This window comes from Carlito syrichta, unplaced genomic scaffold (genome assembly GCF_000164805.1).
Source record: "Carlito syrichta isolate Samal-C Ts95f unplaced genomic scaffold, Tarsius_syrichta-2.0.1 Scaffold258652, whole genome shotgun sequence".
In the NCBI taxonomy this organism is placed as follows: domain Eukaryota; kingdom Metazoa; phylum Chordata; class Mammalia; order Primates; family Tarsiidae; genus Carlito; species Carlito syrichta.
The window spans coordinates 261984-283190 of record NW_007202748.1 but is presented as its reverse complement, the minus strand read 5'-3'; the positions used below and the strand labels follow the sequence as shown (position 1 = coordinate 283190).

The 21207-nt window shown below is 39.5% G+C and overlaps 1 protein-coding gene across 1 annotated transcript in view; it reads right to left on the bottom strand.

Annotated features, from left to right (window-relative positions):
- LIN52 (lin-52 DREAM MuvB core complex component) overlaps positions 1-21207 on the bottom strand; it is a 51044-nt gene that overhangs the window by 24641 nt on the left and 5196 nt on the right. Inside the window, exons 3-5 of the mRNA XM_008052165.2 lie at positions 19640-19677; positions 16094-16160; positions 14341-14424 (exon numbers count right to left, since the gene is read on the bottom strand). Coding sequence (XP_008050356.2) covers positions 14341-14424; positions 16094-16160; positions 19640-19677 — 189 coding nt within the window. The remainder of the gene's footprint in view (positions 1-14340; positions 14425-16093; positions 16161-19639; positions 19678-21207) is intronic.

Here is a 21207-nt window from a genome sequence, read left to right as displayed (position 1 = left end):
GGCTGTGGTGGCCGGGAGCGGCCACTGCACTCCAGTCTGAGCGACAGAGTGAGACTCCAACTCAAAAAAAAAAAGAGATTTTAAAAGGAAATTTCACATATTTCTCACTAACACACTACCACTTACTACCACTAACTCCTCACCCCTTGGAGTTCAAGGCCCTTCTCAACTTAGCTGTATCTCCTTTCTAGTCTTAGTCCTTATGGCTCCTAAAATAACCCGAGGTCCCCAAGGACTAGATTCAACTACTCACACTTTTTCTTGGGCACAGCTGTTGCTTTCAAACTCTGCTTTGCACCTGATACTCATTCCAGATAGGATATGCTCCCTTGCCAGTTTTACCCACTGAGATCCTGTGTGTTCTTTAAGGTCTATTTTCAATATTCCAGAAACTGCAAACCACATCCCTTTCCCTGTCCATAACAGACATCACTAATAGATTTCTCCTCTGAATACAGATGCTTTCTCAAACTCCTTCTCAATTCAATGGTCCTAGGTAATCCCTACTAATCAATATCTGTCATTCCTGCAGCAATCTGATGTAATTGCCCTCTTTTCCCCTACTCATAAAGTTCTTTGTACTCTTAGGGAGCTTTTCTCCTCTACCTTCTATTAAGAATCATTTACTTAATTGTCTTACCTATCTTTTCTACAGTAATTATATCAGTAATTATATCTTATCATCTTCATATCCCCCAGAGCCTTGTACAAAGTAGTCAAACAGTTGCTGAATGGGACACTTCATTCTTTTGCTATTATCTCATCACTCAAAATGGCTAAGTATTTGAAAGCTTTAAAAAAATTTATTTTATTTTTTGTTTTTTTGAGTAGGAGCCTCATTTTGTCACCCAGGCTGGAGTGCAGTGGCATGCTTACAGCCATCACAGCCTCAATCTGCTGGGCTTAGGGGATCCTTCCACCCTAGGCTTCTAAGTAGCTGGAACCACAGGTGTGCACCACCACGCTTGGCTAATTTAAAAAACAATAAAAAAAAATTGTTGAGACAAGGTCTCACCAAATTGCCCAGGTTGGTCTCAAACCCCTAGACTCAGGTAATCTTCTTGCCTCTGTATCCCAAATAGCTGGGATTACAGGGCTGAGCCACCACTCCCAGCTAAAATAAAGCTTTCAACCGAGTGCGGTGGCTCAAGCCTATATTACCAGCACTTTGGGAGGCTGAGGCGAGAGGATTGTCTGACCCCACGGTTTCAAGACCAGCCTGGGCAGCATGGTGAGATCTCGTCTCTACAATAAATAAAAAAATTAGCTGGGCGTGGTAGCGCACACCTGTAGTTATAACTACTTGGAAGGCTGAAGTGGATCGCTGGAGCCCAGAAGGTTGATGATGGGGTGGCCATGAGCATGCTATTGCACTCCAGTCTGAGTGACAGAGTGAGACTCCAACTCAAAAAAAAAAAAAAACAGCTTTATTTTAAAACAACTAAGTTCTTCTTGAAGGATTAATTAGTCTAAGAAAGTTTCATCAGTTTTAGCTAAAATGCCTGCTTTAATTAATTAACCTAAAACATTTTTTAGAGATGGAGTCTCACTCTGTCACCCAGGATGGAGTGCAAAGGCACAATAATAGTTCACTGCAGGCTGGATGTGGTGGCTCAAGCCTGTAATCCCAGCATTTTGGGAGGCCGAGGCAAGGGGACTGCCTGAGCCTAGAGGTTTGAGACCAGCCTGGGCAACTTGGTGAGACCTCGTCTCTACGATAAATCAAAAAAATTAGCCCGGCGTGGTAGCACGCACCTGTAGTTCCAGCTGCTTGGAAGGCTGAGGTGGATCACCTGAGTCAAGTAGGTCAACACAGAGGTGGCTGTGAGCATGCCACTGCACTCCAGCCTGGGGGACGGAGTGAGACTCCAACTCAAAAAAAAAAAAAAAACCAAAAAACAAAAGTTCACTTCAACCTCCAACTCCTGGGCTCAAGCATCCTCCCATTTCAGTTTCCCAAGTATCTAGGGCCACAGGTGCCCACCACCATGTACTGCCAATTTTTTATTTTTTGTAGAGACAGGGTCTCGCTATTTGCCCAGGTTGGTCTCGAACTCCTGGCCTCAAGGAATCCTCCCACCTTGGCCTCCCAAAGTGCTGGGATCAAAGGCATGAGCTACTGCACCTGGCCACATTCTTGCTTTAATATGACATTGTCTGATATTACATGATAACCAAGAGTCCAGGGACACAAGGTACACCACTGGTCAGAGAGATGAGATAAGAGAACTGAACTTATTTTGAAGGTCTTACATCCAGATATGGAAGCTACTGAATTAAATGTCCACATTGTTGGAATTACTTTCTATCAATGTCTTTAATCAAAAGCAAAATGCTATTTCTGACAATAGGGAAACTAAAGAACTCTGAGCACCAAAAGTATACATTGTTTAAGAAGGAAATATATAAAAAAAGATGAAGAGATAAAAAGGAAAACAAAAATCTAAAAATCAAGTAAGGTATCAACAGTTAAGCAAATACTCTGGTAAAATCACAAGAATTTTTTTCTCTAAATCAGAAATCCAGTTCAAGAGATATGGGTAAAAGAAAACCTCGTAGTACAGTAAGACTCATGCTGCCATCTAGAGGTTAAAGGCTAAATGATTTTTCTCCTCAATCATTCAAAGGTTGTTAATTTAACTACGAGAGGTAGGACTGAACAGGCCTTATAATGAAAGCCAGACAAATAACCCTGATGTCAGGCCACAAACAGTACCCAGGATGTAAGAGTCACATTTATTCTTTCCCTTCCCTCCTTTATAGATTGATATTACAAATCAATAGAGCTAGAATTTTATCTAGATAGGAAAAAACTTCTAATATATATATATATAAATCACATATATAAAGTACATACAAAAATTACACGCCCAGAGGATAGAGAGGTCTGTTATACCATAGGCTAGCATGGAAGTAGAAGTTTTTCTTTGGTACCATCACCAAAGAAATTTGTGCCCAACAGTTTCTGGTACAGACAACTTCATCAATATAGATTAATAGGATGAAGTGTCAAGTTTGAATGGGAACATCTCAATCCTTTTACAATCAGATGTTATTTTTAAAACCAACAGGGTAGACTCAGTGGCTCACACCTGTAATCCCAGCCCTTTGGGAGGTTGATGCAGGAGGATCGCTTTAGGTCAGGAGTTGGAGACCACCCTGGGCATTATATTGAGACCTTGTCTCTAAAAAAAATTATTTTCAAAAATAAGCTGGATATGGCGGTGTGCACTTGTAGTCCTAGTTACTTGGGGGGCTGAGGCAGGAGGACTGCTTGAGCCCAGGAGTTTGAGGCTGTAGTGAGCTATAGTCATGCTACTGTACTTTAGCTTGGGTGACAGAGTGAGACTCTATCTCAAAAAACCAAAAACCAGCAAGTGATTAAATTAAGCGAAACAACAGTCTCACTATAACTGCTAAATGAGCAGAGGATTAGACTATTACTAGCAGAAGCAATTACTTATATCAAAGTAAGCTAAATTCCTGAAAGTTTTTTAAGAGGATAATAGACTCAGCGTGACTTTATTTACATTAACAGATATCTATAAAAAACCCACAGCTAACACCATATAATGCTTTCTCCCTAAACTCAGGAAAAAGTCAAGGATGTCTACTCTTGCCGCTTCCATCCAACACTGTACTGAAATTTCTAGCCAGGACAATTAGGCAAGAAAACAAAATAAAAGCCACACAAATTGGAAATGAAGTGAAACTATAGGTAGTCGTCATTGCAAATGATGATTCTGTATATAGAAAACTATAAATAATCTACTAAAACTAGTATTATTAGAACTAGTATGTTCAACAAAGTTGCAGGACATAAGATCAATATACAAAAATTAATTGTATTTCTCAATAGTAGAAATGAGGAAATTGAAATTAAGAAAACAATTCTCGGTGGCTCAACCTGTAATCCCAGCACTTTGGGAGGCCAACGTGAGTGGATTGCCTGAGCCCGCGGGTTCGAGACCCGTCTGGGCAACTTGATGAGACCTCATCTCTACAACAAATCAAAAAAATCAGCCGGACATGGTAGTGTGCGCCTGTAGTTCCAGCTACTTGGAAGGCTGAGGCGGAAGGATCGCCAGAGCCCAGCAGGTCGAGGCTGCGGTGGCTGGAAGCGGCCACTGCACTCCAGTCTGGGCGACAGAGTGAGACACCAACTCAAAAAAAAAAAAAGTAAAACAATTCTATAATATCAAAAAGAATAAAGTGGGCTGGGCGAGGTGGCTCACGCTTTTAGTCCCAGCACTTTGGGAGGCTGAGATGAGAGGATTGCCTGAGTTCACAGGTTCAAGACCAGCCTGGGCAACTTGGTGAGACCTCATCTTTACAATACATCAAAAAGTAGCTGGGCATGGTGGTGCATGCCTGTAGTTCCAGCTACTTGGAAGGCTGAGGTGGAAGGATCGCCTGAGCCCTGCAGGTTGAGGCTGCGGTGGCTGTGAGTGTGCCACTGCATACCAGTCTGGGCGACAGAGTGAGAGTCCAACTTAAAAAAAAAAAAAAAGAATAAAGTGGTTCAGAAGCTTAACAAATGTAATTGTAATACTTGCACTATAAGTGTAATACTTACATACTTTAAAAATTAACATTGTTGATGTTAGATTTGATTTCTTATCTCAGCTGACTTCTTTGGAGCAACTGACAAGCTAAAATTCCTCCTGAAATTCAAGGGACCCAAAATCATCTTGAAAAAGAACTAAGTTGGAAGACTCAGGCTTCCCAATTTCAAAACTTACAGTAATCAAGCTACAGTAATCAAGACAGTGAGGTACTGGTATAAGGACAGGCATATAGATCAATGGAAAAGAATTGAGAGTTCAGAAATAAACCTTCACCTTTATGGCCAATTGAATTTTGACCTAGACAGTTCAACAGGGAATGAACAGTCTTTTCAAAAAATGTTCCTGAGACAATTGGATACCTACATGCAAAAGAATGAATTTGAATCTCTATCTCACATAGTGTATAAAAATTAACTTAGGATGACTTAGCAACCTAAATCAAAGGAATAAGGCTATAAAACTCTTAAAAGAAAACACACGCACAAATTTTGAAACCTTGGATTAAGCAATGGTTTCTTAGGTATGACATTAAAGTACAAATAGCAACAACAGATGCTGGAGAGGATGCAGGGAAAAGGGAACACTTCTACATTGTTGTTGGGAGTGTACAATCCTTGTGGAAAACAGTGTGATGATTCCTAAAAGATCTAAAAATTGACCTTCCATTCAACCCAGGAATTCCCCTTCTCGGAATATACCTTGGAGAACTCCACTCTATAAAAAAGATACCTGCATACGCATGTTTGTTGCAGCATTATTCACAATAATAAAAATATGGAACCAAACATGCTGCCTATTGAAAGTGAACTGGATAAAAACATATGGTACTTATACATGATAGAATATCACACAGCCATAAACAAGGACAAAATTATGGACTTTGCAGCAACATGGATGGATTTATAGTCTATCATACTAAGTGATCTATCACAGAAACAAAGAACCGAGTACCACATGTTCTCACTCATAAGTAGACCCTGAACATTTATCTTAATACCATAAGAAAGGGATTGGCAGTAGAGAGAAACTGCCAGGGGAGGGACATAACATTAATAAGGGTACCTGATCTCAAACCAGGCGAAGGAGGACCAAAGGGCAGCCTAAACTTTACATGTATGATGACCATTTATCTACCTAATCCTGAATTGTACCCCACTTCTTTAAAATAAATTAAGTAAAATAAAAAAGAAAGAAACTTACAGGACTAAATCAGGATCATACCCATTTCATAATTATGATAGAGTACGGTTCAAGATGATAAAACCAAATCATTATCAACAAGCTTCACACTGTATTCACTCTGTGTGTTGACCAGCCACTGACATAAAAGAAGAAACTCCAGACATTATAAGACCTTTGAATGCTATTTCTTATCACTAAAACACCAACTACTCAGAAAAATAACAAATTTCAGGTGCTTCCACCTTTTTAGTTTTAGGGTGATGGACGTCATTAGACAAATTCTGTCATCTCCTCTGAAAAAAATCAACAATTGATCATTTAATCAGCAAATACATACACATATACACTGCACACTTACATAAGCCAGGTACTCTGTGGGCTACAATAGGCAATCCAAAAATGTGATTCTTCACTTAAAAAGTTACAATCAATCCAAGGGATAAGATACACACCAAAATTCTCCAAGGAGAATGGTAATTACAAATGAAACAAACTAATTGCTCTAGGAGCAATCTGGGAAGCCAGGGGACAGAACTCACTTTCTAGAGCACGAATGAAAAGGAAAGGCTAAATGGAAGAGGGGGCTTTCTGAGAAAAAGTTACAGCATGAACAGAACTAAGAATATAGACAAGTGTGCCAGAAAGAGTGACTGTTAGCCAGGCGCAGTGGCTCACGCCTGTAATCCCAGCACTTTGGTAGGCAGAGGCAAGAGGATTACCTGAGTCCAGGGGTTCGAGACCAGCCTGAAAAACATGGCAAGATCTCATTTTTACAATAAATTTTAAAAACCAGGTGGGTGTGGTGGCACACATTTGCAGTTCCAGTTACTTGGAAGGCTGAAGTGGAAGGATCACCTGAACCCAGCAGGTCAAGGTTATGGCTGCCATGAGCATGCTCCTCACTGTTGGGAGTCGGCCGCGGAGGCCCGCTGAGCGTTAGGAATCAGGGAGGGCCGTGGACCCCGAGACCACTAGGATGCGTTTGGGAGCTGTTGACCCCATTCCCTTCTACCTTTTTCTATTTAGCCAAAAGGAACTCTGCTGACCTAAGCTGAAGGCTCTGTGACTGTGACAAGCGTGGCTAGCTCTAGAAACTCATTATTCCTGTTTCCCATGAACTGCGGTTTCAGCTGAGGTATTAGATATAATTCAAACTCAGGCCACATTTGAGAGCCTTCTATATGGTACAAGCTTCTTTATAAGATTTAAAAGTATATTTGTAGTATTAGTATATACTTATGGAGAGCTGTTTTCAGCTTTAGATGGTATACATGATTATCTAGAGTTACCAGAAATGGCCCGGCACGAACTTTGGACTGGGCCACGTTCCTAAGGGCCCAGCATGTACTTTGGACTGGGCTGCATTCTTTTAAACTGGTTTTAGCTACAGTTAGTGTAGGGTTTTTCTACTTATTATAGAAACTGAATTTATTTTACTCATAGAAAGTATTGTAGAATAGGTCATGCTAACATCAGGGAATTATGTCAGTTCAAGCATGATCAAACATGATATTTTGAGGTTTAATAAGAATACAGCTAACTTTAGAAATTTCATTGTTCCCATTTTTTACTATTGTGGTTCTGGCCTTGGTACAATTTACAGTTTATATTTGGGTTTTATTTTTAGAAGCTTTATTGCTGATGATCAGCTTTATATATTAGGATGAGGAATTAGAAACTTTTATAGGAATTAAGATAGATATATAGGATTTTAGAATAGCCATTTTGTTAAGAGATTATAATCAATTGTTCCTAGAAACAGCCTAGCATGATCTTTGGACTGGGCCACATTTTTTAGGAACTGGTTTGAGCTATAATTAAGAGTTTCTATAGTGCAGGTAGAATTAGCTTGGGACAGAAAGGGATTAGGATTTAAGTTAGTTATTTGGTTTTGTGTATGAACAAGCTTTAGAAGTTGATTATTAGAATATTATGATGTTAGAATTGTTGTATTGTTTTTGAGGAACATTAACCAAGCATAAGGAACAGAGAGATAATTTTGGGATTATCCTTCCTCATGCTTGGGAAAACACCTGGTGGGTGGGTGGGGGCACCCCTCATCCACCTGGTTTTGTGTTCACATAAAAGTCTTGTGATTTAATTGGGATTGTCCTTCCTCATGCCTGAGGAAACACCTGGTGGGTGGGGGACACCCTTCATCCACTTGGCTTTGTGCTCACGTGAAAGTCTTGTTATTTAACCTGTGAAAATTTGGGATAAAAGACTTACAGTTTGTCCCATTAAACAGCTTCTGCACTAGACAGAGTTCAGTCTCTTTCTTTCTCCCCCCTTTCTTTCTTTCTCTTTATATCTATCCCTCCAGTTTAATCGCTGATGCCATCTTTCCTACCAGGGACCCCCAATACTGCAGGGGCTGGCCCCCCGCACCTCACTCCAGCCTGGGCAACAAAGTGAGACACCGTCTTAAAAAAAAAAAGAAGAAAAAAAGAAAAATCAGGATGGACTGAAATGGGGTAGTTGAGAAGTAGGGAGACTAGGTAGAAGGTGACTACAATATAGTTCTAGTAAAAGAAGGATTCTCAGTTCACAAAAATGGAATTCTTTACACGTTAAGCAGAGTTTTATAATTTTTTGTACTCCTATATATTTCAAGGAAATTTCACAAAAATTAACTGCCCAAATCAAGCCAAGGGGCCCCAATCATTTGAGAGAATATAAATGCCTACAAGAAGAGTTACTGCGTTCCAAAATTTGTATACCAAAAGGGCAATCTGAGGCATAATCAAGTACCAAATCAAAAGGTAAGGCTCATCTTCCAAAAGACACAACCTAGATATTATCAGTCCTAGAAGGTTCATGGAATTTCTATACTAACATTAACAATGCTCTTGGGAAGTGACAAACAATCATGTTTTGAAGACAGATACTTTTTGCAGTTTTTTCTTTCCATCATCTTTATCAGTGCAGATATTTGCATGAAAACAGGATCACTGGTCCTTGGGGATTCATCAGCTCCTACTGCTTATTTTTCATCCATGTCATATCCTCAATTAATGCAGGGAAGAGGATTGAGACATCGAGACACCAGATTAGGGTGTCAAGTAAAAGTCAACCCCTAGAGTAGATGAATAATCTGTAAGGACAAAATAAGATCTTGTCTTTATGCAAATACACTATACACAATAAAACAAAGAGAGACTGTATCCAAGAAGTTCAGTACACATTAATGTAATTATTTCCAATTCTAAGTCTCAAAACTATTTTCTTTATGTCAGCTAAATTCACAATGGTCAAGGAAAATGGTAATCAATGCACTGCTGCAGAAATTGAAATAACACTGAATTCTGAACTAGAAGATAATTTTGAAAAATCTCAGCTGTGCCCATGGGACTCACCTGGCAGAAACAAGCATTTCTCTTACAAAGTTTTGGTTTAGTGCTTAAGGTGGCTGAATTAAATGACTTCAAACCATCAACCCAAAGCCTTAGGTTTTGAGAAATATAAACACATAACATTAAAAATGATTTTAATTTGGATTTTTAAAAAAACACAACCATTTTTTTATTCCATTGAAAGCCATTAAAACAGGCTTGCTGACTCATTATTCTGCAAGTGAATAAAGAAGGAAAGGGATCAGGCTCAGAGGCTCAGCCTGTAATCCCAGAACTTTGGGAGGCCGAGGTGAGTGGATTGCCTGGGCCCACGGGTTCGTCTCTACAAAAAATAAAAAATTAGCCAGGTGTGGTAGCGTTCGCCTGTAGTTCTGGCTACTTAGAAGGCTGAGGCAGAAGGATCACAGGAGCCTAGGAGGTCGACGCTGGGGTGGCCGTGAGTGTGCCACTGCCCTTCAGCCTGGGAGACGGAGTGAGGCTATCACTCAAAAATAAATAAATAAACAGAGGAATCATTTATCCTGTCATTCCAATAAGAACAGCTTTCAAGGTAACCAAATAGTTGATAAGATAAAGTCCTTTATAGAAAAGTACTAGCCAATGAGAAGGAATGACAAAATTAGAATTATCATCATCTTGCAATCTATAATAGAATAGATCTAGACTGTGATCCAAGTCTGCTACTCTAGGTGTAAGGCTGATGAAGAATTTTACAATGAATGGATCTGACTGATAAAACCTTTATCAACTATTGATCTTAATATCACAGAAAGATAAGCATCTATGATAAACCCTCTGATGGATATACATAATACTACCCATGACATATTCTTGCCAAAATAAAAATTAAAAAATCAAACCAGTATCTATGTGAGCATCTAGATCTAACTATAAAAAGGAACAGGTGAACATGTTAAGCACTACCACAAGGATATAATCAACAAAGCAAGAATTTGAAAAGTCTACAGAACAAATGACTAGACTTAATAAATGACATGAGGAAATAAAATGTGTGTGGAACTATGACAGACAAAAAGATTAAAGAGATATATCAATCAAATAGAGTATATGAACCTTACTTAGATCTTGACTCACAAGTTAACTGTATATAGACAATTATGAGTCAGCCAGGGAAATTTGAACCCTGACTGGCTATTTGATGATATTAAACATGTATGGCAAACATTTTTGGTCATAAAAACATAATAATAATTATATTTTAAAAATAAAGGAGTATCTGGGCATGGTGATGTGTGCTTGTAGTCCTAACTACTCAGGAGGCTGAGGCAGGAGAATCGCTTGAAGCCAGGGATTTGAGTCCTGCCCAGGCAACATAGCGAGACCCCATCTCTAAAAAACAAAACAAAACAAAACAAAGTTGCATTTTGTGGCTGTGTTCCTGAAAAGAAAGAAAAAATAAAAGAACAAAAAAGGAGACCTTGACTTTTGGAAACACATATGGATTTATTTGTTGATAAGGCAATATGATGCCAGAAATTTGCTTTAAATACTTTATTAGCTTTTGTAGTAGGAAGGCAGGAAAAAAAACTAATTAGAGGAAACATCATAACTTGCCAAGTTGTCCAGGCTGGTCTCGAACCCCTGGGCTCAGGTCCTGTTGTTATTTTAAAGCAACAAAGCAAGACTCCCATCTCTACATAAAATTTAAAAATTAGCTGAGTATGGTGGTACGTGCCTGTAGTCCCAGCTACTTGGGAGGCTGAGGCAAGATGATCACTTGAGCCCAGAAATTTGAAGATGCAGTTAGCATGATCACGCCATTGCACTACAGCCTGGTCAACAGAGCCAGACCCTGTCTCTGAAATAATAATGAATAAATATATCCATAAATAAAAATAATTTTTTTTTTTGAGTTGGAGTCTCACTCTGTCACCCAGACTGGAGTGCAGTGGTGGCTCCCGGCCACTGCAGCCTCGACCTGCTGGGCTCCGGTGATCCTTCTGCCTCAGCCTTCCAAGTGGCTGGAACTACAGGTGCACGCTACCAAACCCAGCTAATTTTTTTGATTTATTGTAGAGATGAGGTCTTGCCAAGTTGCCCAGGTGGGTCTCGAGCCTGTGGGCTCAGGCAATCTACTCACCTCAGCCTCCCAAAGTGTGGGATTACAGGCTTAGCCACCGAGCCCAGCTAATAAAAATAATTTTAAGATGATTTTTTTTTTTTTAGTTGAAGTCTCACTGTGTCACCCAGCCTGGAGGGCAGAGGTATGCTCCCGGCCACTGCAGCCTCAACCTGCTGGGCTCAGGTGATCCTTCTGCCTCAGTTTTCCAAGTAGCTGGAACTATAGGCACGCACCGCCATGCCCGGCTAATTTTTTAAAATTTATTGTAGAGATGAGGTCTCACCAAGTTGCCCACACTGGTCTCAAACCTGTGGGCTCAGGCAATCCTCTCACCTCGGCCTCCCAAAGTGCTGGGATTATAGGTGTGAGCCCAGCCAAAGATGATTTTTTTAAATGTATGTTTTGTATTGATTAGAACACTCCTATACGTAGTTTCATAAGTTGTTTTTCATGTTTCTTTAGAGCATATAGTGGATTTGTTTACAGTACTGATTTAAATTACTGCCAAATTCAACATCTCATTTTAAAAGTTAATTTAAGGTCAGGCGCAGTTGGCTCACGCCTATAATCCCAGCATTTTGGCAGGCCGAGGTGAGAGGATTGACTGTGCCCATGGGTTCGAGACCATCCTGGGCAACCTGGCGAGACCTCATCTCTACAATAAATCAAAAAATTAGCTGGGCATGGTGGCGCATGCCTGTAGTTCCAACTACTTGGAAGGTTGAGGAGGAAGGATCACCTGAGCCTAGCAGGTCAAGGCTGCGGTAGCTGTGATCCTGCCACTGCACTCCAGCCTGGGCAACAGAGTGAGACTTCAACTCAAAAAAAATTAAAAAATAAAAATAAAGTAACTATAGGAGGTTGTTATAGTAAAACAAGCTGGTCTCAAACTCCTGGGCTTAAGCAATCCTCCTGCCTCAGCCTCCCACAGTGCTGGGATAATAGGTGTGTGTCACCACACTTGACCAATTTATTATTATTATTGTTGTTGTTAAAAGAGAAGAGGTCTCACTGCAGCCTTGAACACCTGGGATCAAGCAATCCTTCCACCTCAGTCTCCCTAAGGACTGGGACTACAAGCAGGCACCACTAGCCTGGTCCAAAACTACATTTTTAAAAGAAAGTTATAAAGCCGGGCTTGGTGGCTCAGCCTGTAATCCCGTGCCTTTGGGAGGCTGAGGTGAGTGGATTGCCTGAGCCTGCGGGTTTGAGACCTGCCTGGGCAGCGAGACCTCATCTCTATAATAAATCCAAAAATCAGCTGGGTGTGGTAGCGCATGCCTGTAATTCCGGCTACTTGGAAGGCTGAGGTGGAAGGATCGCCGGAGCCCAGCAGGTCGAGGCTGCAGTGGCTGGGAGCAGCCACTGCACTCCAGTCTGGGCGACAGAGTGAGACTCCAACTCAATAAATAAATAAATAAATAAATGAAAGTTATAAATTATAGTAGTACTCTCAGAATTGTAAGCTGGTATGGTGGCTCACTTTTGCAATCCTAGCACTTTGGGAGGCCAAGGCAGGATTCCTTGAGGTAAGGAGTTCAAGACCAGTTTAGGCAAAATAGCAAGACCCTGTCTCTAAAATAATAATGGATTTATGAAGGTCTCAGTAGTTAACTCGAGAACAAGGTTCTAACCACTCTATTTATGCTCAGTATCTCTTTTTTCTTTCTTTCTTTTTTTTTGAGTTGGAGCCTCACTGTGTCACCCAGACTGGAGTGCAGTGGCTGCTCCCGGCCACTGCAGCTTCGGCCTGCTGGGCTCCGGTGATCCTTCTGCCTCAGCCTTCCAAGTAGCTGGAACTACAGGCGCGCGCTACCACACCTGTCTAATTTTTTGATTTATTGTAGAGATGGGGTCTCACCAAGTTGCCCAGGCGGGTCTCGAACCTGCGGGCTCAGGCAATCCACTCACCTCAGCCTCCCAAAGCGCTCGGATTACAGGCTGAGTCATCGAGCCCGGCTCAGTATCTCTTTTTTCAATTATGAAGTGAGAATTTTCTACAATTCCTTTTTCAATTTTCTAATGATGTAGTATAAAAAGGGATACAATTTATAAAGAACTAATTTTACACTAAAAGAATGAAGAGCAGATGGGCATAAATGAAAAATTTTAAAGTATTACTTAGGGGGAACCAATCCTACCCTTCCCCATTTTATGAGATTTGGGTTAGACACCAAACCCTCTAACCTGCAACTGTATCCAGGACCCAGGCCTGGTTCATCAGTTCTCCACGCTACCTGGCCAACGGACTGATTCAAGGATGGATATATATTTGCTGAGATGAACAGTCAGAACCTTTCTTTTGGAACATTCGGGAAAAATGGCCTTTCCTTTAGGATCGTGAGACTTAAAGACACATTAACTGGAGTTCCTTTTGGCCACTTGCCTCAGTGTTAAGAAAAAGATATAGCCGGGCTCGGTGGCTTAGCCTGTAATCCTGCACCTTTGGGAGGCTGAGGTGAGTGGATTGCCTGAGCCCGCGGGTTTGAGACCCACCTGGGCTACTTGTTGAGACCTCATCTCTACAATAAATCAAAATGAGCCAGGCATGGTAGCGTGTGCCTGTACTTCCAGCTACTAGGAAGGCTGAGGCAGAAGGATCGCCGGAGCCCAGCAGGTCAAGGCTGTGGTGGCCGAGAGCAGCCACTGCACTCCAGTCTGGGTAACAGAGTGAGACTCCAACTCATAAAAAAAAAAAAGAAAAAGATATAGGCAGTAACAAAGAATAAAAGACTAATGCATGGGTGAAGCAGAACAATGAGGTGCAAAACAAAAGCAAAAACAACAGTACATCCCCATGACATTACAAACAGTCATGGATCTATTTCTACCCCTGGAGTTTTTATTTATGTGAACTAATAATGTCTCTCTTCTGCTTAAGCTAGTTTGAGTCTACATTTTATCACTTAAAACTAAAAGGGTTCCAATATATGTTTACTGTACAGAGAAAAATAATTTGTTACCTAGTAAATCCAGCAATTATACCTATCATAAAAGCAATTACCCTCTATCATAAAAGGCAAATTCTAGATTATAGTAATTTCTTACCTTCAGAACACATATCCCTAATAAAGACACTTTCTGAATTAGTAAGTAGAACACATTGTGGAACACACAGCATGTAACCATCAACAAATATGATCTGGGTACTCACACTCATCCAGCCCCAGCTGGTAGGCCAGGTTCTGTAGGCCTCGAACCTTCTCCATCAAATTAGCCGTGGTGAGACTCCCCAGTTCTGAAACAGAATCACTTATTTCAATATCATTTCTTTTTGCTATTCTCTAGTAACAACTCATTTGGGTTAGGGTTCTTACCACAAAAGTTTTCAAGTTGAATTGCCACTCAGTAAGTGGAAAACGTATCCATCCTGAATTATACCCCACATCTTTAAAATAAAAAATATATATAAAAAAGAAAACATATCCATATTCCTTCTTCCCAAATCTTACACACACAGGGAATTCTTCCACCACTACAAAATGCCTCAGATGAGCTTACCCACTTAATGAGAAAAGAGCATATATACAATAACAAATTAAATGTTTCATCCCAGGATCCTTTTATAATATTCATTTTGGCTATTACACAAAATGAATATACTATTAAAATATGAAACCTGTGATCTTACACAGCAAGAAAAAAAAAGCCTTCACAAATAAACATTGTCTCCACTGCCATTTTTAAGTCCCCATTATTTTAATTAACAATAAAGTAGCAACAAAGCCATTTACTATTTCCCATATCCCTAAGTTTAGAAAACAAGGACTAAATATAAATCCAAGCTTTCCCTTCAAATTTCTATAAAAATGTCAATGTTTACCAAGTAAAAAGACAATATACTTAAAATAACTTCCTTTCCTGGGTTTTCATTTAGATAAACCCAATTGCTTCTAAGTTTAAGATAGAGGTCAGTTTGCATAAAACATAATCCTACGATCCTTCACTAAAAATGTAATGTTCTGTAACATTAGAACAATGAACCAGAGATGCCCTTGAGACTTAATTTTTCCATGGTTGGAGGAAGGGATCTGTATAAATTCCATGCAGAACAATAAATTACTTCAAAAATCATATAAAGATTTTTTTTCTCCTATTTATCATGCCACAGTCATTATCTATACCTAGCATAAGCAGACTTCCTTGATTTGTTCAGTTGCTTAAATAGCTCAAAAATCCCACGTTTTTACTTTAATTTCAGTCTATTGCTTCACAACCATCATGAATCTTCTCACCAGAAGGATGATAAAATAAATAAAGTAGAGCAAAATCATGGAAAATTAATGTTTTTTAATTTAAATTTCCACTTTGTGATTGAGGTCCAAATCATTTATCAAACAACAATATTCACTACTTATAGTATTCTTTATGGAAGAAATTGATGAGATAGAAAGAAATAAAAAAAGATCTTAACTCACTAAGGGGTTGTCATTTAATAGTACTGACGACAATACATGGCAGTAAATCCTAAATAAGGCACTTGTGTTATAATGGAAAAAAAATGACTTAAAATAAAAGATCAGAGTTTAAATTTTAACTCTTACTAACATATCTTGGTTAACTTCTGAATCTTGAATATAATTTTATCTAACTCACAGGACCTTTATGAGAATTAAATAAGAAAATTTACATTATAGCTATTTGCTGTGTTACACAAAATTTAGTTAATATTAAAATTTAGAAGCAGCAGAATTCACTGTGTCTGAATCTTAAATTGGCAGGATTCTACACATGGAAAAGCTAGAGAAAGGCATTCTAGACATGAAATACTATAAATAAGAAGGGTTGAGTGGGTAGTCTGAAGCCAAGAATACTTATAAGGAAATAGTAAGAGAAAAACTGGAAAGGTAGTTTGTAGAAGAACACGAGTATCTGGTTAAAAGTTAACAGCCACCAGCATCGCTTACCTTTCAACATGTCTATGTCATCACGTTCTATCTCAGCCATCCATTTGGGTGGAGAGCTAGTAATAGGCTGTCAGAAAATAAGAATATATCCATTGAGATACATAAAAAGTATAAAGAGATCTATTCTTCCTTCTTATGAGAAACATAGCATGTCACACAGCCTTCAGGTTGTCTGAAAATACTGGTAGGTTTCAAAAAACCGGATTTCTCCAGGTCCATAAACATACAAATAGTCATCTTACAAAATAATACTGTTCATCTTTGAAGTCAGTCTCAGGGAAAAGATCTTGGAAGAATTAGGTGTGACCACTATTACTGACTCATGCATAACAAGTTAGTATAGCAACAAAAGAAATTACTTGAAGTTCAGTTCTGGCAAAAGCATCCAACTGAACTATTTGAAACACTAATTAGTAAGTAATATCCTCTGGCAGAGAAGATTCAAAGAGTCAAGAATAAGAAAATCCTCAGTTTAAGTGATAAAAGACTGGAGTGGTCATCATTGAGATTTCATCATTTTAGTGTAGAAGTTTTAGAAAACTTTGGAATTTTAAGTTTTCTCATTTTTGACAGTAAACGTAAACTATGAAAGCAAGCCCATTCTTAGAATAGTTTTGGGTCAGTAGTTTTCAATCCTAGTTGCACATAAGAATAATCTATGTAATTTAAAAAATATATAAATAAGCCGGGCATGGTGATTCATACCGATAATCCCACTACTTTGGGAGGTGGAGGTGAGAGGACTGCCTGAGCCCAGGGGTTCAAGACTAGTTTGGGCAACTTGGTGAGACCTCATCTCTACAATAACTCAGAAAATTGGCTGGGTAAGTGGTACATGCCTGTAGTTCCAGCTACTTGGAAGGATGAGGTGGAAGGATCACCTGAGCCCATCAGGTTGAGGCTGCGGTGCCCATGAGTGTGCCACTGCACTCCAGCCTGGGCAACAGAGGGTGACTCCAACTCAAAAAAATAAAATAATAATAAAAAAATAAATGCCTTGGCCATCCCCCCAGATGTATTGATTTAGAATATCAGGGGTAGGGGAGGGCCCAGTGGAGAGAACAGAGTAAGGGACTCCACATATGTAATTTCAAGAGTCCACAGCTTCACACTGATGACTCTGTCATGCAGGTAGGGGTAGGGTTGAGAAATATTGCATCATCTTTGAGTCCTTCTCTTTTTTCAAAATTAAAATTACTCATTACTATGTGACAAACAAAACATCTTACAAACATTATGTCATCCACCTCCAAATCAACCCTCTGAAGTAGGTATTGTTATCCTAATTTTTCAAACTTAAAAAAAGGCAAAGTATAAGGAGATTATAAATCACTTGACTCAATTCACACAGTCAGAAAAGTCAGGGTTCAAAGCCCAGGTAGTGTGAATATGGAAACCACTACTCTATACTGCCTTCCCTAGAGCACTTTAAGTCAAACCCACCATTTTTACCCCTGGTAGGGAAAAAGACTATACCAGGGGTTCCTAACCTAAAGTCCTGTGTTTCCCTGAACCCCTAGAAACAAAGCTCAAAATATTAACATGTATGCTGAGCCAGACATGGTGGCTTACACCTGTAATCCCAGCACTTTGAAAGGCCAAGATAGAAAGATAGCTTGAGACCAGGAGTTTGAGACCAGCCTGGGCAACATAGTGAAACTCCCATCTTTACCAAAAAAAATTTATAACACGTATGTCATGTTTCTAAGGAAAAGATGTAGATATTTAACACATTTTTAAAAAAATCATACTTTATTAAAGCTTTTTAAAAATCACATACTTACTTATATTTACAACTTAAAATATTTAGTTGTAACCAAATATAATTAAATTGAAAACTAAGTACAAATGAGAATGAAAGAAAATTAAATCACATATTGTCTACTTAATCTACTACGTAAAAGCTGATCTAATAACAACAGCTACCTTGTATTGTTTATTATGTCCTAGGCACTATGCAGAGTGTTTTACATGCATTATGGTATTCTATACTAAGCATTCTGACATAGTTTCAGATGAGAAAACTAGGCTCAAAACTTTCAGGAAACTTGCTCAAGTCACTGATAGTTAAGTAGCAGAGTCAATACTCAAATCCAGGTGTGTCTGACTCCAAAGCTGTATGGTATCTATCTATATTCCTTATGCTTAGGCCTTACCGGACACTGAAGGAGCACAGGCCAGTGTTCACTCCTAAGCTCTTGAACAAATGAAAGAGGCTACAGAGTCAGTCTCACCCTAAACAAATACTCTCATGGGACCTGGAAGCCTCAGACCCAGAGGGGTCTTAATTAATATTTAATTAGTTCTAAATAATGAGCAGGGAATGCTATGCATACAGTAAAATACAGCTACAGTTTATTGCAATCCTCAATGGCATGATTTAAAAGAGCACAGGCTTTGGAATTAGACCTGTTTTTAAATTCTGGTCTATCACTAACTAGCAAATAATATAATTTTCAAGCTTTGCTGCCAGTCTGTGCTTTTAACACGGGGCTGAAATGGCTCTTAAGTATGGTGTTAAGAGTATGGATGCTAGTAATCAGACTAATAGGTTTGAAGTTTGGTTCTGCCACTTATAGCCTAGAACTTTGGGTAACTTACTTAACCTATATGGCCTACTTCCGTATATGGGAATGATAATAGTACTTATACCTCATATAGTTTTGTAAAGATTAAATAACATACATAAAGTACTTAAAACAGTGCCTGGCACATGGTAAATACTAATAATTGTTAGTTAATATTATTATTGTCATATTTTTCTGGTGTGAGAATATATAAGTGACTCTATTTAGAGCATCAAGCACAATGCCTGCTGCCCTGGTAATGGAAAAGTCTGTGGCTCTAAAGCAGCAGTCCCCAACCATTTTGGCATCAGGGACCGGTTTCGTCAAAGACAATTTTTCCAACAAAAGGAGCAGAGATCATCAGGCATTAGATTCTCATAAGGAGCGTGCAACATAGATCCCTCATGTGCACAGTTCACAATAGGATTTACACTCCTATGAGAATCTAATGCCGTACTGATGTGACAGAAGACAGAGTTCTGCTCACCCACGGCTCACCTCCTGCTGTACGGCCTGGTACCTAACAGACCACAGACTGGTACAGGTCTGAAGCCCAGGGGCTGGGGACCCCTGCATCTAAAGGATGTCTTCCTTCAGGTTTCTGAGGGAGCACTGGGAAATTTTAAATCCTCTAAGGAAGTGCAAGTTAAGGCCATAGCACAGCACATAAACAAGAGGAAAGCTTCAAAATTATAGTTTGGACAAAAATAATACTGGAGTTACATTAAATATCTCAACTGCCTTGCCTTAAAAAGCCTTCAAGCTGAGAAAAAAGGTTAGTAGGTAAAGGTCACAATGTCAGAATAGAGCATTTGGACATAGAAAGGCATTATCATCAGTTAACACGAGGATAATATAAATAGACTTATAGAGCAGCAGTCATAAAATGATTTGAAGGCTATGTCATTATTAAAATATGAGCCTTTACCCAGGAGTAAAACTTTGTGTCCACTTATTAGGTAAATACAATATTACTTACGCTTTTGAAGGAAGCTGCAAATTCAGCAACACCTGGTACTAAAAAAGAATAAAAACATTATTAATTTAATAAGTATTTGAGTGCTTAGGCACAGAGGATTCAAATAATAGGAAAATAGCTTTGTTTTCAAGGAGCTTATAGGCTAGAAGAGGAGAATGAGTAAATCAACAGTTATAATATTAAGTACTCCAAGAGACATCCCCAGGTGCTGTGGAAGGACAAAAAAATGGAAAACTAAATCAGATCCAGGAGGCAGGAAAAGATTCTTAGAGAAAATAATGCCTCAACTGAACTTTGAAGGAACAGGAGTTAGCTAGTTGGGAGGATGGTGAGACACAATCTCTTAGCAGAAAGTTTAAACTTCCTTTTAAGGTATGCTGTTTGTCAATCCAATCATTTATTTAAATGTCTGACAGCAAGAATCATGTTAAAAAGCAGAAAAACAAAAAATCAGATTTTTAAAATGAAATAATGTTCAACCTCACCAAAAAAGAAATACAAACTCAAAATAATAGACTAGTAACAATCATTATCGGCTAGTATGTGAGAAAATGGGCACTGATACAGTCATACTCTTCCATATATACAAAGACAGTTGTGCAAGGATATTCACTGATAAATTGTATGTAAAATCAAAAATTACTTAAGTTACCAAATAGGGTATGAATAGTATATATCTATACAGTGAAATACATTTAAAAGAATGAAGAAAAGTTGGTCATGGTAGCTCATGCCTGTAATCCTAGCACTTTGGGAGGCTGAGGAAAAAGGATTGTTTGAGCCCAGGAGTTCGAGACTAGCCTAGGCAATATAGAGAGACCTTGTCTCTACAAAAAATAATAGTAAGACAAATTAGCTGGGCTTGGTGGCACACACCTATAGTCCCAGCTACTCAAGAGGCTGAGGCAGCCTGGGTGACAGAGTGAGACCCCAACTAAAAGAGAAGAGAAAAGAATTAAGGAGCCGGGCTCGGTGGCTCAGCCTGTAATCCCACGCCTTTGGGAGGCTGAGGTGAGAGGATTGCCTGAGCCCGCGGGTTCGAGACCCGCCTGGGCAGCGAGACCTCATCTCTACAGTAAATCAAAAAATCAGCTGGGCGTGGTAGTGCATGCCTGTAATTCTGGCTACTTGAAAGGCTGAGGTGGAAGGATCGCCAGAGCCCAGCAGGTCGAGGCTGCGGTGGCCGGGAGCGGCCACTGCACTCCAGTCTGGGCGACAAAGTGAGACTCCAACTCAAAAAAAAAAAAAAAAAAAAAAAAATTAAGGAGACCTATACATACCGACATGGAAAGAGCCACTAAAAAATCATCAGGTGGCTGGGCATGGTGGCTCACACCTATAATCCCAGAACTTTGGGAGGCCGAGGTAAGAGGATTGCCTAAGCCTATGGGTTCGAGATCAGCCTGGGCAATTTGGCAAGACCTCATCACTACAATAAATCAAAAAATTAGCCAAGTGTGGTGGCGCATGCCTGTAATTTCAGCTCCTTGGAAGGCTGAGGCAGAAGGATCACCTGAGCCCAGAAGGTTGAGGCTGTGGTGGCCGTGAGTGTGTCACTGCACTCCAGC